The sequence below is a fragment of the Sinocyclocheilus rhinocerous genome, unplaced genomic scaffold, assembly GCF_001515625.1.
Source record: "Sinocyclocheilus rhinocerous isolate Xijiao unplaced genomic scaffold, SAMN03320098_v1.1 scaffold419, whole genome shotgun sequence".
Lineage (NCBI taxonomy): Eukaryota > Metazoa > Chordata > Actinopteri > Cypriniformes > Cyprinidae > Sinocyclocheilus > Sinocyclocheilus rhinocerous.
The window spans coordinates 206206-220046 of record NW_015653519.1 but is presented as its reverse complement, the minus strand read 5'-3'; the positions used below and the strand labels follow the sequence as shown (position 1 = coordinate 220046).

The 13841-nt window shown below is 37.9% G+C and overlaps 1 protein-coding gene across 1 annotated transcript in view; it reads right to left on the bottom strand.

Annotated features, from left to right (window-relative positions):
- The window catches only part of LOC107716464 (signal transducer and activator of transcription 5B-like), a 37278-nt gene that overhangs the window by 957 nt on the left and 22480 nt on the right, over positions 1-13841 (bottom strand). The window contains exons 8-17 of the mRNA XM_016522923.1: positions 9701-9856; positions 9428-9607; positions 5992-6079; positions 5538-5660; positions 5332-5424; positions 4748-4954; positions 3780-3874; positions 3567-3709; positions 3268-3423; positions 2671-2728 (exon numbers count right to left, since the gene is read on the bottom strand). Of these exons, the coding sequence (XP_016378409.1) occupies positions 2671-2728; positions 3268-3423; positions 3567-3709; positions 3780-3874; positions 4748-4954; positions 5332-5424; positions 5538-5660; positions 5992-6079; positions 9428-9607; positions 9701-9856 (1299 nt within the window). The remainder of the gene's footprint in view (positions 1-2670; positions 2729-3267; positions 3424-3566; positions 3710-3779; positions 3875-4747; positions 4955-5331; positions 5425-5537; positions 5661-5991; positions 6080-9427; positions 9608-9700; positions 9857-13841) is intronic.

The window sequence follows — 13841 nt, the reverse complement described above, 5'->3', positions numbered from 1 at the left end:
CCTGAGACAGCATACACAAGAAGGTTCTCGCAAATGCCACCTATACTTCCCGCTCGATGCCTCAGCAAGAGGGGATAACCTGGAGCCCGGACATCCAGGAATTTTTTGCAATGTCGTGCCGGGGGCCTGATGATTAAGAAGGCTCCCGCAGAAGCCTCTGACCTGGCCGCATGATCCGGGAAGCAAGAAGCCGGAACCAGGGCTATCATACCGGCCGGACATAATGTCGACGAGTGAGGTAGCACTGCAAGTTGAGCACCTGGTTTCTGAATCCAGCAGAGGTGTGCTCACAGAGGACCTTCCTTCTCGATCTCAGTATGGAAATCAGGAAGAAATGGAAGGCTCACCTGAGCTGGAGGGTTATGGACAGAAAGAAAACGCTCATCGAGGCGACCTCGCAACGTCACTTTTTTGGCCCGCTTCCACGGCAAGTCCAGCCTCGCCGTGGTGCGATCCATAACTTCCAACAGCTCATCATACGCAGGGCAGGAGGATTGGGAAGGCTCAGCCTCAGCCTCTCCTCTCCTGCTCCTCCTGGGCTGAACCCAGCAGAGCACTGGCCCCCGGATCAGACGATGTTAGAGAAATAACATCATCCTCCAGCGGCTCTCTCTCGTCCACAGCCGAATAGCGCGAGAGGGAAAGTCCCTCTTTAAACTCATCGGCCAGGTCCACCTGCGATCCCCACAAGCTCATTCTCCTCTGTGCCTCAGCAGCGGCGGGTCTTGAACCGCGGGAAGCAGATGGCTGCCCCTCTTTTCTCGAAAAAAGAGACAAACGAGAGTGGAGCTTTTTCATCGAAAAACGCTCACAATGCACGCAAATTGCCCCCTCAAGGACATCGCGTACGTGCTCCTCGCCCAAACAAAAAACGCAGAGATCATCAGTGTGTGTCATCAGGTGTCAAATAGCGACGACACGGATGCACACATCCTCTAAACGTTCTGCTAGTGCTCGCCATAATAATAGGATAGAGATCGCTCTTACCACGTTCAAATGCACGCTTTAAACAAAACAGTCAGTAATGACGTCATGGGCTGTCGCCGGCCAACGTGTTGTTGGTGTTTTTTCAATGTATGCTTCAAACACGGGTCACGACGAGGCGTTCCCCATAGCGACCCCTAGAGGACGCAGTTCGAAGTTCCCTTGAAAGGGAAACATACTATGTATGGGTCCACAATAGGGTTGCTCGGTTAAGGCACAAATCAAAATCACAATTTCTTTAGTCTATATTGAGATGGCAATTATTTAGCACAATTGGGGTAGGGCATATGATTAAAATCTTAATTTTATTACATGTAATTTTAAGTAATCTTATTTTACAATAATTACACACACATAATTGTTTTGCTGGAAATAAAGTTATGATCCCACAATGTTTGATACCAGAAAAATTTAACAATTCTTGATAAATTTTAAAGACAAGTATTGACAATTATTTAAAGGGGTCATCAGATGTGACATGCACTTTTACAAGTTGTTTGAACTGAAATGTGTGTTGGCAGTGTGTGTACACAACCACCCTATAATGATAAAGATCCACCCAGTGTTTTTTATTTTAAATCTCTAATCATTTCCCCTTTCTCATATCAAGCCATTCTCAGATGCCTGTCTGTGTGATGTCACACAGACACAGGCCCCTCTCACGATTGTTGATTGACACTAGCATTTTACCCTAGACCCGCCCTGAGTGAGCTGTCATCAGTCCGCCATTGTTTCGACGCCGGAGCGGTTGTAGACAAGAATGACTCCTAAGCGATTGAGGTGTTTTGTTGTTGAATGTAATAATGAACATTGAACAGTGGTCAGTTACTCCCGACATCTGAGCCTCTGAAGACGCAGAGGATTACCTTTGTTTTTGAAGGGCTTGCTGAAAACAGAGCTGATTTTGACAGGGTAAAAAAGGGGTAACACTTTATTTTAAGGTGTCCTTGTTACACGTTACATGTACTTACTATTATAGTAACAATAAATTATGCATAATTACATGCAAGTAACACTAAGCCAAACTCTAACCCTAACCATATAGTAAGTACATGTAGTTAATTAATATTACTCAGTACTTAAATGTATAATTACACTGTAACAAGGACACCTTAAAATAAAGTGTAACCAAAAAGGGTGTTGTTTTACACTACCATTGAGAAATTTTAACCAAAGTATGTTATAGACTTTTCATTAAGACCCTAAAGAATCATATCAACTTGTGGAAAATGGGCATCCGATGACCCCTTTAAGATAAGTAAACAGTCAGTAATACAATAAAAGAAAAAGTAATAACAGGTAATGTTGTAAATAATGTTCAGTTTCTTGCACAGACCGATCTTTTTGCTTCATAAGACCTGTATATTCCTTGATATGGGCCTACATTTTTTTTAATTCTCAAAAACCAGTAGCCACTGACTTGCATTTTATAAATCACCAAGAACCACGGTTTCAGCTAAAAATCATCTTTACTATTTTACTGAAGAAAAAAAAAGTCACTTTTATCTTGGATGGCCTGATGTGAGCAAATTAACAGCAAATTTTCATTTTTGGATGAACTATTCATCTGTATATATTGGAATATGTAAAAGCACATTTCTCTAATATCCAGGAATTATTGATGATAATCATTTGGATGAGTGTTTGACTATGTATAATAACTTGAGAGAAGAAAACAATACTCACTCAACCTTCACCACCTGCTTGATCTCTGGTTTGACGTATCCATCCCCCACTGCTTTTGCTGAAAAAAAAAATCAAAAATTTAGATTGCTAATAGAAACACTTTCATTCACAAGACCCATGACTAAAGTAAGCATGTATATATCGAACACAGTCATTGAGCTTGTGCTGAACAAAAACATGTTTTGAGATTCTGACTCTCTTTATTACCCTTTTATAAACATTGAAGCTGTCAATCACTAAAGTTCACTCACTATATTCTGCACTCTCACAAAAATGAAAAGACAGGAAAAAGGAGCATGCAGAACCCAGTTGGTGAGCTTAAACTAAACAAAATCATGTCTTGAGCGGTACTAAGTTGATTCTGACTAAATTAAAAACCTTTGATTGGTCTTTGCTTTCATAAGCTTAACTGACATGCCTGTGATACCAATTACACAAATGACCCACATTGAATTCTAAAAACATTTTCACTGAAAGGTGGTACGTAAAGTTGTCCTGAAAGTTGGGAAACATAATGCTAAGTAACTGCAACTGTGCTAACAATCAAGCATACAATTATTTGATGACATTTCTGTCTGCAAGAGAAAACATGCATACAGTTTGGAGGTGTGCAGTAACGGGAGAAGACTTCCTCTTTCGGCTGGTTGGGATAGAGGAAGAGCAGATGGTTCAGATCACTGATCCGATCAGCCAGAGAGCGGATGGAGAAATCTTTAGTAGTGAAGGGCATCAGGTTCCACACCATCCGTTCTCCTGCACAATGAAACACACAAACTCAGAATATGATAGCTGCTGTTAAATTCGTGCATTTCTGTTCATCTTAGACGCATCTTTGGCTAAATGCATCTCAGTTCTCATTAGTGTTGTCTTCACTAACCATTTACTGTGTTCCTTACCTGCTTTGTTCGGGTTTTCTGCGACCCATGCAATGGTGATGCCTCCGATCTCAGAGTCGCTGAAGCGCAGAAGGAATGTACCGTTTGGTTTGGACATCAACATGTCCTGAGCTTGCTGCTTGTTCAGGAAACCCAGAATCGCTCTGCAGATAAACATACATTTTACTAAATGCACTCTTATTGGTGCGTGAAGTGTGCTGCATTAGTCTTTACCCATCATTCCAGTGAGACTTCAGGTGTTTCTTCATGAGCTCAATGACGCCATCAAACCACTGCCAGAATGTGAAGTTCCTGCCCGGCAAACTCTCCTGTCAACACAAGAACACCCAAGACTGGATCCTGAGACTGGATATATTGCATTCATTTTAAATGTTCATTCACTTTTCTTCTTTTATATCACTGGATGTTTTGAGGAAAAATATAAAGTCAAGTATTGGCTCTCAAGGAGACAATGTATAATAGGGTTAGTTGCTGCACACTTATTCTGTTTATTTTTTGGCATGGTGTAATTACATGTTCCCAGACATCCTGCACTAACATATGTGACCACAAAACCAGTCATAAGGTTAAATTTTTTTTAAATTGCGATTTATGCATTATATGAAAGCTGAATAAATAAGCTTTCCATTGATGTATGGTTTGTTAGGATAGGACAATAGTTGGCCGAGATCAAACTATTTGAAAATCTGGAATCTGAAGGTGCAAAAAAATCTAAATATTGAGAAAATCGCCTTTAAAGTTGTCCAAATGAAGTTCTTAGCCATGCATATTACTAATCAAAAATTAAGTTTTGATATAATTATGGTAGGAAATTTACAAAATATCTTAATGGAACATGATCTTTACTTAATATCCTAATGATTTTTGGCATAAAATAAAAATCGATAATTTTGACCCCAACAATGTATTGTTGGCTATTGCTACAAATATACCATATTATATTATGTTACATATCTCAAATTTAATGCATGTCTCTAAAATGCAATTCTTTTAAATTAAACTCTCCTTCATATATGTGTAGCTAGCAACATCATCTTTTAGAGTCTCACAATGCCAGAATGATGCATCAGTCAATTTAACCGATTCAGTCTAATTTGCTAAAAACCAGTTCAGTCTGATTTGCCAACCACTGAAAAGAATCAACTCAAAGAAAAACATCTTTAGGTAATAGTGATGGTTACCCTATTGAACTGAGACCAGGTGATGGTCATGTTGCAGTAGTCCTCAGGGTTGTTGCTGGAACTGCTGAAGGCTTTCTGAGCGAGGAACACCAGATTGTCTTCTGACAGGCCCCTGTCGCTCTGAACCTCCGATTTATATTTCATGTTCAAAGCCTCACACAGCTGCGGCCACAGCACCTTATCAGGCACCACGAATGGCACTCGACCCTAAGGAGAATTCATGTAGAACCTAATTAGCACAAGTGTGTACTTCTGTGAATGTTGTAGTACACTGAAAGCACAAAATATTCACAGGACATTTCACATTTTTGCATTTTGGTTGCTCAAAACAATTTAAACATTCTGGACCCCGTTAAGAGAGTGGCATGTATTCCAATCCCAGTCAAGCAACAACAGTTTACAATAAATGAAGACAACATGTTCATAAGTGTAAATGGACTATATCTGACACATTAGAAAACAGAAACAGACTATTTGTGTTAAGTTGCCTCAAAGCAACATTATAAATGTACTTGATCTATCAGCTGAGAACAGTACATTTTGTTAAAATATGCAAAGAATATGTAACTGATGTGTCCACTAACTGGCTCAGAGAAAGCATTATCCCACAGTACTGTCGCTGTAGCGTTATTGTCTTGACTCCCATGAACAATGACCACAACAGGCAGGGATAATGTCTGCACAAGAGAGAGAAGCAAAAAGGGACAAATTTACAAATGATACAAAGTTGCATGATTGTTGCAAAGTTGCATGATTTTGAGCAGATTTGCGTTTTAGTGTAATGTTTCACCTTCACGTGAAACACAAGTTCATTGCCTCCCACACTGAACTGAGACTCAAACAGAACCGTAAACTTCTCTTCAGTCACTGACTCCGCCCCACGGCGGTCTGACCTCTTTATACGCTTAAGAGACTGCAAACAAGAGGGAAAATAAGTCATCTTCTTAAGTCATTTATCATGAAAAATATCTTAAAACAAGTTTTGATTAATCAAATTCCAAAACATCCATTGAATCAAATAACAGCAGGCAAAAAATGTAATCTTTATAACACTCATTAGGCCTTATTAACACATCTCTGCAGGATGACTTTAAAAGAATGTTAAATAAACTTTTAAATGTAGTTGCTTTAGTTCATGAAGTGTTCATCTTGAAATATTACTAACAGTATAAATGTCATTAACAACATTTTGCGGTGCATGTAAACACACTTTGTGTAATGAGAAGCCTTTAAGCGCAATTTACCATGGTCCTGAAGTGTGCACTCAGGGTGCCAGTGGTTTGGTGGTACTCCATCACACAGTTGTTGTTCAGAATCTCTCCACTGCTCTCACTTCAGCGTAAAAAGAGGACAAACAGTCATGTCACTTTTTATTGTCATTCAAAAACACATGAACATGTATGTACATATGCAGCAACAAAACAGCATAGTATACATCGTACACAACCGTGTCAATGGTTATACAGAGCTGCAATTTTTTAGGTGCCCACCTATCAAGTACTTTATGCACTTGTGCGAAATTAAATTAAATAAAAAAAATAAAATTAAAATAAATAAATAAATACATAGATAAATTATGATGCAGGATTGATCTTTAATACAGGTTATTTTTCATTATTTTTGTTCTTTTTTTAAATCACTCTTCAAGGACAATATAAAAAAACCAAGCACATTTTAAACCTTGAAAACATAATGGTTAAACCAAGCATTTTTCAAGCTTTCAAAACTCTGTACAAATGCTGTGTACAGTATAAAGCTCTATATAAATAAACATGACTTGACAATACAAACGATATGTAAAATGTATCAAACTGTAATCCAGTAAACTGAACTCAAATGTACTTATTTATCTCTGTGTACCCATCTGTGGGCCAGTACCACAAAGTTAGTTGAACAAACTCCGGGTTAAATGATTGGAGTTGACTAAAACAAGCACATCCAACCTGCTTTAAATGGTACTCCTAGACTACACAATGGTACCATTTCTCAGTTATTTGTGAATTACTTATCTGTTAAAATGCCTCAAAATATATTAAACTCACTAGTCAACCTCACTATTTTATTTTAGCTAAAAATTAAAACTAAACCTTCAAAAATAAAGGAAATTAGATTAATCTTCAGACATACAATATTAGTTTAACCAAATATTAAATATTTATACAATTAAATAAAAAATAATTTTTTATGGTATCCTCAAAAAATGATTGAAAAAATAAATGAACTGAAAGTGATTTAATGATTTAGAATCAGACTTTACAAGACAAATATCTGAACAAACTCTGACTTTATAATCTTGTTTCTGTTTGTTTTGGCTAGATGAAGTTCTGTGGCCTGTAGCATGAAGCAAGATGAACAAACTCAGAGTTGCAGAGTAAGTTTTTAGTTGACAAAACCCGACAAAGCCAACTGGTTTAGATCAGGATCAGCGGGCTCACAAAGCTTGATATAATCATTCTCTGACAACTCAGAGTTTGAACCAGAGTTTGTGATTAACTCTGTAGCACGTGCACCTGAAAGAGTGACATGTACAGCAAACAGCCAATCACAGAGAATGTGGAGAGCGTTGGCAAAGCGTCAGTTTAAATCACTTCTCACCACGGGAGTCATCAATTCACTTTTCTGCTGAGGATTAAGAGATGTCGTTATTAAAAATTTAATAAATTTAAATGCATTTACAAGGCAGGAATAAACACTTCTGCTGCAGCAAAAGTTTGGAAGCAGAAAGAAAATATGACTATGCAAAGGAATCAACTGAATTTAATTATTTATATATAGTTTCAAATATATTTAATTTAATATAATATTCATATAATAATTATATGAATATATTATATGAATTATAAACAATTACAATTAATAAAATATAAATAAATAAGTAGCTGCAAAAGTCAAGCAATTTTGTCTCTAAAATTCTAACTGCTTTAATTTGGAGTGAGAGATATGGGGGAGTGGCTTCATTGCATCAGATATATGTCTCACTTTGCTCACAGCTGATTGGTCCAGTTTGGGTTTGCGATCTCTAACCCAAAATAAAACCTGCTCCAGAGCAGGGTAGCCGTGTAGCGTAAGTTACCATGGTGACGAAACCTGCTCAAAGCCAAACCATCTTCTTGAGCCCAAAAACTCAAGAGTTTGCTCAAACTAAACGTGAACTTACCTGGGTAAAAACTGAAACCGGCTTCGTGCTACAGGCCACTGAATGGTAACTAAATGGTAAAAAGAGAAAAACTGTTTCCTTTCTGATGCCTGTTCACATGGATCCACGAAAATGACTAAAAACTCTGTATTATGCCAAATGTCACACTGGTACATTTCCCACAGCATTTCAGCAGGCTCGGGTAAGCCCACTGCTTAAAAAACCCTCTCTAAATAGCAGTGAGAGTGGTCTTCAATGAGCCAAAAAAGCTCACGTTACTCCTCTCCTCATCAGGTTACACTGGCTACCAGTAGCCGCTCGCATCAAATTCAAGGTACTGATGCTTGCCTACAAGACAACCACTGGCACTGCACCAATAAACCTAAACTCGCTAGTCCAAACTTATGCGCCCTCCAGAAGCTTGCGTTCTGCAAGTGAACGGCGCCTTGTGGTGCCATCCCAAAGAGGCACAAAATCACTCTCACGGACCTTTTCCTGGACTGTGCCCAGCTGGTGGAATGACCTCCCGATCTCAATTAGAACAGCTGTGTCTTTAGTCATTTTCAAAAAACATCTAAAGACACATCTTTTTCGCCAGCACCTGACCAACTAATACTTGCACTTACCTATTCTATTCTATTCCATTCTATTATTTATAAAAAAAAGAATAATAATAAAAAAAAAAACTAGCTACGTGTACTGTGCTAGACTAACTGAGACTTGTCATGGCACTTCTATACTGTTGTTCTCTCGTTGGTCTGATTGCTTCTGTTGTTCTCATTTGTAAGAAGCTTTGGATAAAAGCGTCTGCTAAATGATTAAATATAAATGTACATGTAAATGTATGTCACCCTGTAAAGAAACACTATGCATCCACGCACATAATGGACTGAACACGTAATACGTATGTGGAAACATCACCGTTCACACAAATTCACGTTTTTGTAGTTTATACAGAGACTTTGAAACCCGTTTTCACAAGTTTGCATTTTCAAGCCCCCAAAACTCTTTTTATCATGTAAATGAGCGGCCAAAATGCATAAGTTTTCAATTTTTAGTCAAAAACGGTGTCATGTAAATTTCCCCTTAACTTAATTGCCTGGTGAATGAAAACGTTCATTTCAAACCTTGATTATAATAGGTGCCTTCTGTTCTTGGCACAGGTAGCACAGGTCCCTGGTGTTATACAATAGTCAAAGTTTTAGTCAAAGCCAGATGAGGCCATCATGTCAGCTGCTTGGTTTTTATTTTTGTAGTTAAAGGGGTCATATGATGCGATTTCAAGTTTTCCTTTCTCTTTGGAGTGTTACAAGCTGATTGTGCATAGATAGGAGTCAGCTGTCTTAACCGTGGCTTGTGTACTGCAAACACATAAAAGCTTCATCACTGTGTCTGTCACGCGACTCCCAAAATAATGATCTTTAAAAAAGCATCATATGACCCCTTTAAAGAAAAATTAGTTGCTTCTGAAAAGAGTCTCAATCTTATTTGAGTAGGGCAGTGTAAAGATCCGTCTGAATGCAGTTAGTGTTTTGTAACCTTACTTGCGGGTGTTCTCGTTCTTTAGTAAGGCCTTGGCCTGCTGTTCGCTGACGATGGTAGCTTTAACCTGTGGAGGATTCATGTGGACATTGAGTTTCCCTCCGACCAGCAAGCGAACCGTTGCCGAAAATTTGGTTTGAGTCTTCAGCACTTGAGGAGGCTGTTTCTCAATTATAAATGTGCTGCGGAGAGACCAGAAGCAAAGACACTGCTAAAAACATTGTTTCTCTGAGAGAGACATTAGTGACCAATGATGGCAGTGACTGAGTGCACACCTGGTGACAAGTGCTGATATGATGTCTGTGACAGTAGCGTTGAGTTCAGTGAGCAGTTCTTCCGTGGGTCCGGGAATGGGCAGCTGCTGTGTCAGGTGTTCAACTCGGCGAATCTGCTGTCTGTTTTGCCAGATCATATCGGCCAACTTCTCACACCTGCATTCACAAAACAAAAACATGAAGTACTGTACCACCAACATGTTCAAAGAAAGTTGCAAGCAGTGCAACTTGCATATAACATTTATATGTTACATTTCTGTCACAGACCCTGAACAATGGAGGAGTCAATTTCAAAAATGGCAGTTAGTATGTTGTGTGGCAACCATGTGCTTTAAGTGCTACAGTGCATCCTCATGGACTGAACCAGATTTGCCCCACTCTTCCACCAAGGCATTTGCAAGTTCTTGATCTTAATTTCCTGCCTTCTATAAACAGGTAGTGACTTAACCCTTCAAGCCCTGAGAGCATTTTTGCCTAACTGAAGTTGATGTTTTTTCTGAGTGACATACACAAGAATAATGACTCATAACTCAAAGGTTGGTATCGTTTGATAGAAAACTTTCTGTACTTCCAGGGGGAAAAAATAATTTCAATTGAACATTCTCCTGCTGAGAAATAGCTGATAAAATGTAAGAAAAATCTGAGTGTTCAAGAGAAATTTTTCACATCTGTCATATCTAGGAAAATTATTTTTTGATGATGTTCCCCAGCATGTTAACTGTATTTGTTTCGAATTTTGTGGTGATAGCATAAAGTATCCAAAAGTTACAGTATTTTGTAACAAAATAGGCCTTTTTGTTTAGCTCTTGACTTCCTGAAGGCATTTTAAAAACTGTTGTTTTCTGAGTGCCATACACAAAAATAATGACTCATAACTCCAAGACCGTAGAAAGGAGAGTCAAAAGGTAGGTATCGTTTGATAGAAATCTATCTATATTTTTAGGGGGAAAAAAATCTTTGCATTTGAATTTCATGTTGAGAAATAGGTGATAAAATGTAAGCAAAATTCGTGTGGTCAAGGGAAATTTTTAATATCATTCTTATTTGACGTTCAATAGAGATAGGAGAAAAATTCAATAGGAGAAAAATTATTTTTTTTGGTGATGTTCCCCAACATATGTGCTGTATGTGAATAACATTTTGTGGTGATATCATGAAGTAATCAAAAGTTACAGCATTTGGACAAATGACATATGACACATGACTATCTGAGCTGTATGATGTTTCTGACATATTAGAGTACATGGCACAAAAAACATTTTCATAAATTATGAAAAAAAAAAAAAATCTATTTATCCGCAAATAACTCAGCACTACTTAGGAGTTAATCAAAGTGGCTGAATGCACTGTAAAGGTCAGACTCCAAGTTTTCAAATGACACCTATTTTGTGTTGATCAATGCAGTGATTTTGAAAAATATGATTTTTTTTTTTTTTCTTCGCTAGGGGGCGCCCGCCGGCGGTACACTCCGGTTTAGAGGAACTAGGCAGCACTGGTTAGGAGTTGATCAAAATGGTTGGATGCATTCGAAAGCTGAATTTCTAAGCTTTAAAATTATATCTAATTATTAAAAAACAGTTATATAAAATGTAAAATACACAGAAAAATTATAGGTTTTACATTCTGCTTGCCAAGTGTTCAATGGAGCTCTCCAACTGATTTCTTCAATTCATGGGTTTAGGTATTATTTACACACGAAAGGCACAATGGATTGTTTTGATTTTGGACTCATTTCAATCGTGAGAATCTGCTGTAAATAATGATATGCCATTTTCCACGATCGGAGCATGTTTCATGAAATGACAAGCGTAAAAAGCCATGAGAAAGTTACACCATGTGTGCATTTGGGGTTTTATGGGTTATAACTCGATGACGAATATCTTTAGATCTAAATGACAGATTATGGTATGATTGGGCTCATTTTAATCAGGAGAATCTTCTGAAAATAATGACTCATGATCTATGCATGTTTCATGAAGTTACAAATAAAAGCGCAAGTGAAAGTACAGTTATTTATTCTGCTGCACCTCAAGCGTGCCTGTCTGGTTTCATGTGTTACAGCTCTATGAACGAAATCTTTCGATCTGATCGACGGATTATGGTCCGTATTATGGCATTAATCGGGAGAATTTTCTGAAAATAATTCTGTGCGGTTTTTCAAGATCTATGCATTTTTCGTGAAGTTACAAGCTAAAACGCCACAGGACTGCAACCTCAGATTTTTTTGCTAAGCTACATGTCCTAATTCGGAATATCTTTAGATATAAATGACGGATTATAGTGATTTTGGACTCTTTTTAATCAGGATTCTGCTCTAAAAAATGGTGTCTGTTTTTCCACGATCTGAGCATGTTTTATGAAGTTACACGCAAAATGGTGACATCAATATATTATTTTCATATGGGTCTGGGGGTGACTTCTTGTACAAAAACTCGCTCCAGTTTATTCAAAGCCCCAAACAATTATGCTTTTTTTATTCTACTCGATGAGACCTTTCAAATGACATATGACACATGGCTATCTGAGCTGTATGATGTTTTTAACATATTAGAGTAAATGGCACAAAAAAACTATTTTGTAAATTATAATTTTTTTTTTTTGTCATTTATCAGCAAATAACTCTGCACTACTTTGGAGTTAGTAAGCTTTCTCTAAGACTCTAAGCTTTCAAATGATATCCATTTTTTGTTGATCAAAGCAGTGGTTTGAAAAATATGATTAGTAATATTTTCATGGAGGGGAGGCGTCCCGCCCGTGGTACACTCCGGTTTAGAGGGACTGCTCAGCACTCGTTAAGAGTTGATCAAAATAATTACATTCATTAAAAAACTGAGATTCTAAGCTTTAAAATACGGATGTTAATTTTAACCGTTTAACCGACCGTAAGAATTTTGGCCAATTAATACAATCAGTTAAACCAGGGCTGTCCAAACTCGGTCCTGGAGGGCCGGTGTCCTGCAGAGTTTAGCTCCAACTTGCCTCAACACACCTGACTGGAAGTTTCTATACCTAGTAAGAGCTTGATTAGCTTGTTCAGGTGTGTTTAATTAGGGTTGGAGCTAAACTCTGCAGGACATCGGCCCTCCAGGACCGAGTTTGGACAGCCCTGAGTTAAACGGTTTAAAAAGTCATTTAATTATTTATTTTTTCAGTAATTTATCAAAATATTTAAAAAGGTTTGCTGCATGGTTAAAATTAGGGCTGTGTATCACCAGCAAAGTCCCGATACGATACGTATCACGATACAGATGCCACGATACGATACATATCACGATACGGGACTGCACTGAATTTCACCTCAGAAGAATTTAGTAAAACAGCTGTTTATTAAACACTGCATATCATAGGGCCCTTGCTAACCACTTAGCAGATATTTCCGTATTGCGTAAGTGGGAAGCTCTGTTTCAGGTATTACGTCTCTTCATATCAGGCAACCCAGTTGTGTTCCTCTGTGGCCAGATTAAACCTCGTTGTAGCCTATATATTATGCTCTATTCATTATTGTTTAAAAACCTTGCACTTTTCTACTCCATTTTAAACGGTATTCTTGTATTCAAATTAAGCGCGGTCGACTGCAGCACATGTGCCGCGATATCGATATGGGCCCAGCTGTATCAATACTTGTATCGTCAGATCTCTGTGCCGATACATCGTCGTATCGATTATCGAACACAGCACTAGTTAAAATACGCTACGCGTATAAAATTTTGTTATTTTTTTAGGGGGAAAAAACATAAGTCACGTATAAGTCTCATTTTATTGTTTCATTCAGAAATAGCTAGGCCTAATGCCGACGCGAAATGTTCACAAACATTAAAATAAACACTGTAAACATAGCTAGGCTATTTTAGTTCCCCTCACTCCACAACAAATCCTTTCAATTAACAGTATTTAGAAAAGAACAAGAATTAAAAATATAAGAAGCTATAGCAATATAAACGACAAGCCAAAACGAATTCATTTAGGCTAAAACAAAACTGAAACCAAAGTTGGGTCTCCCATTCGACAAAATCAAATGTTTCCGTATTCGCGATGTATTTGAATGCCAAATTATTATTTATTATGTAGCAGCTTCACTCGCGTTCCAACATCCACGTAAAACAAAATGTTTTGCATAACATCACGGCGGTGCGGTGATAAC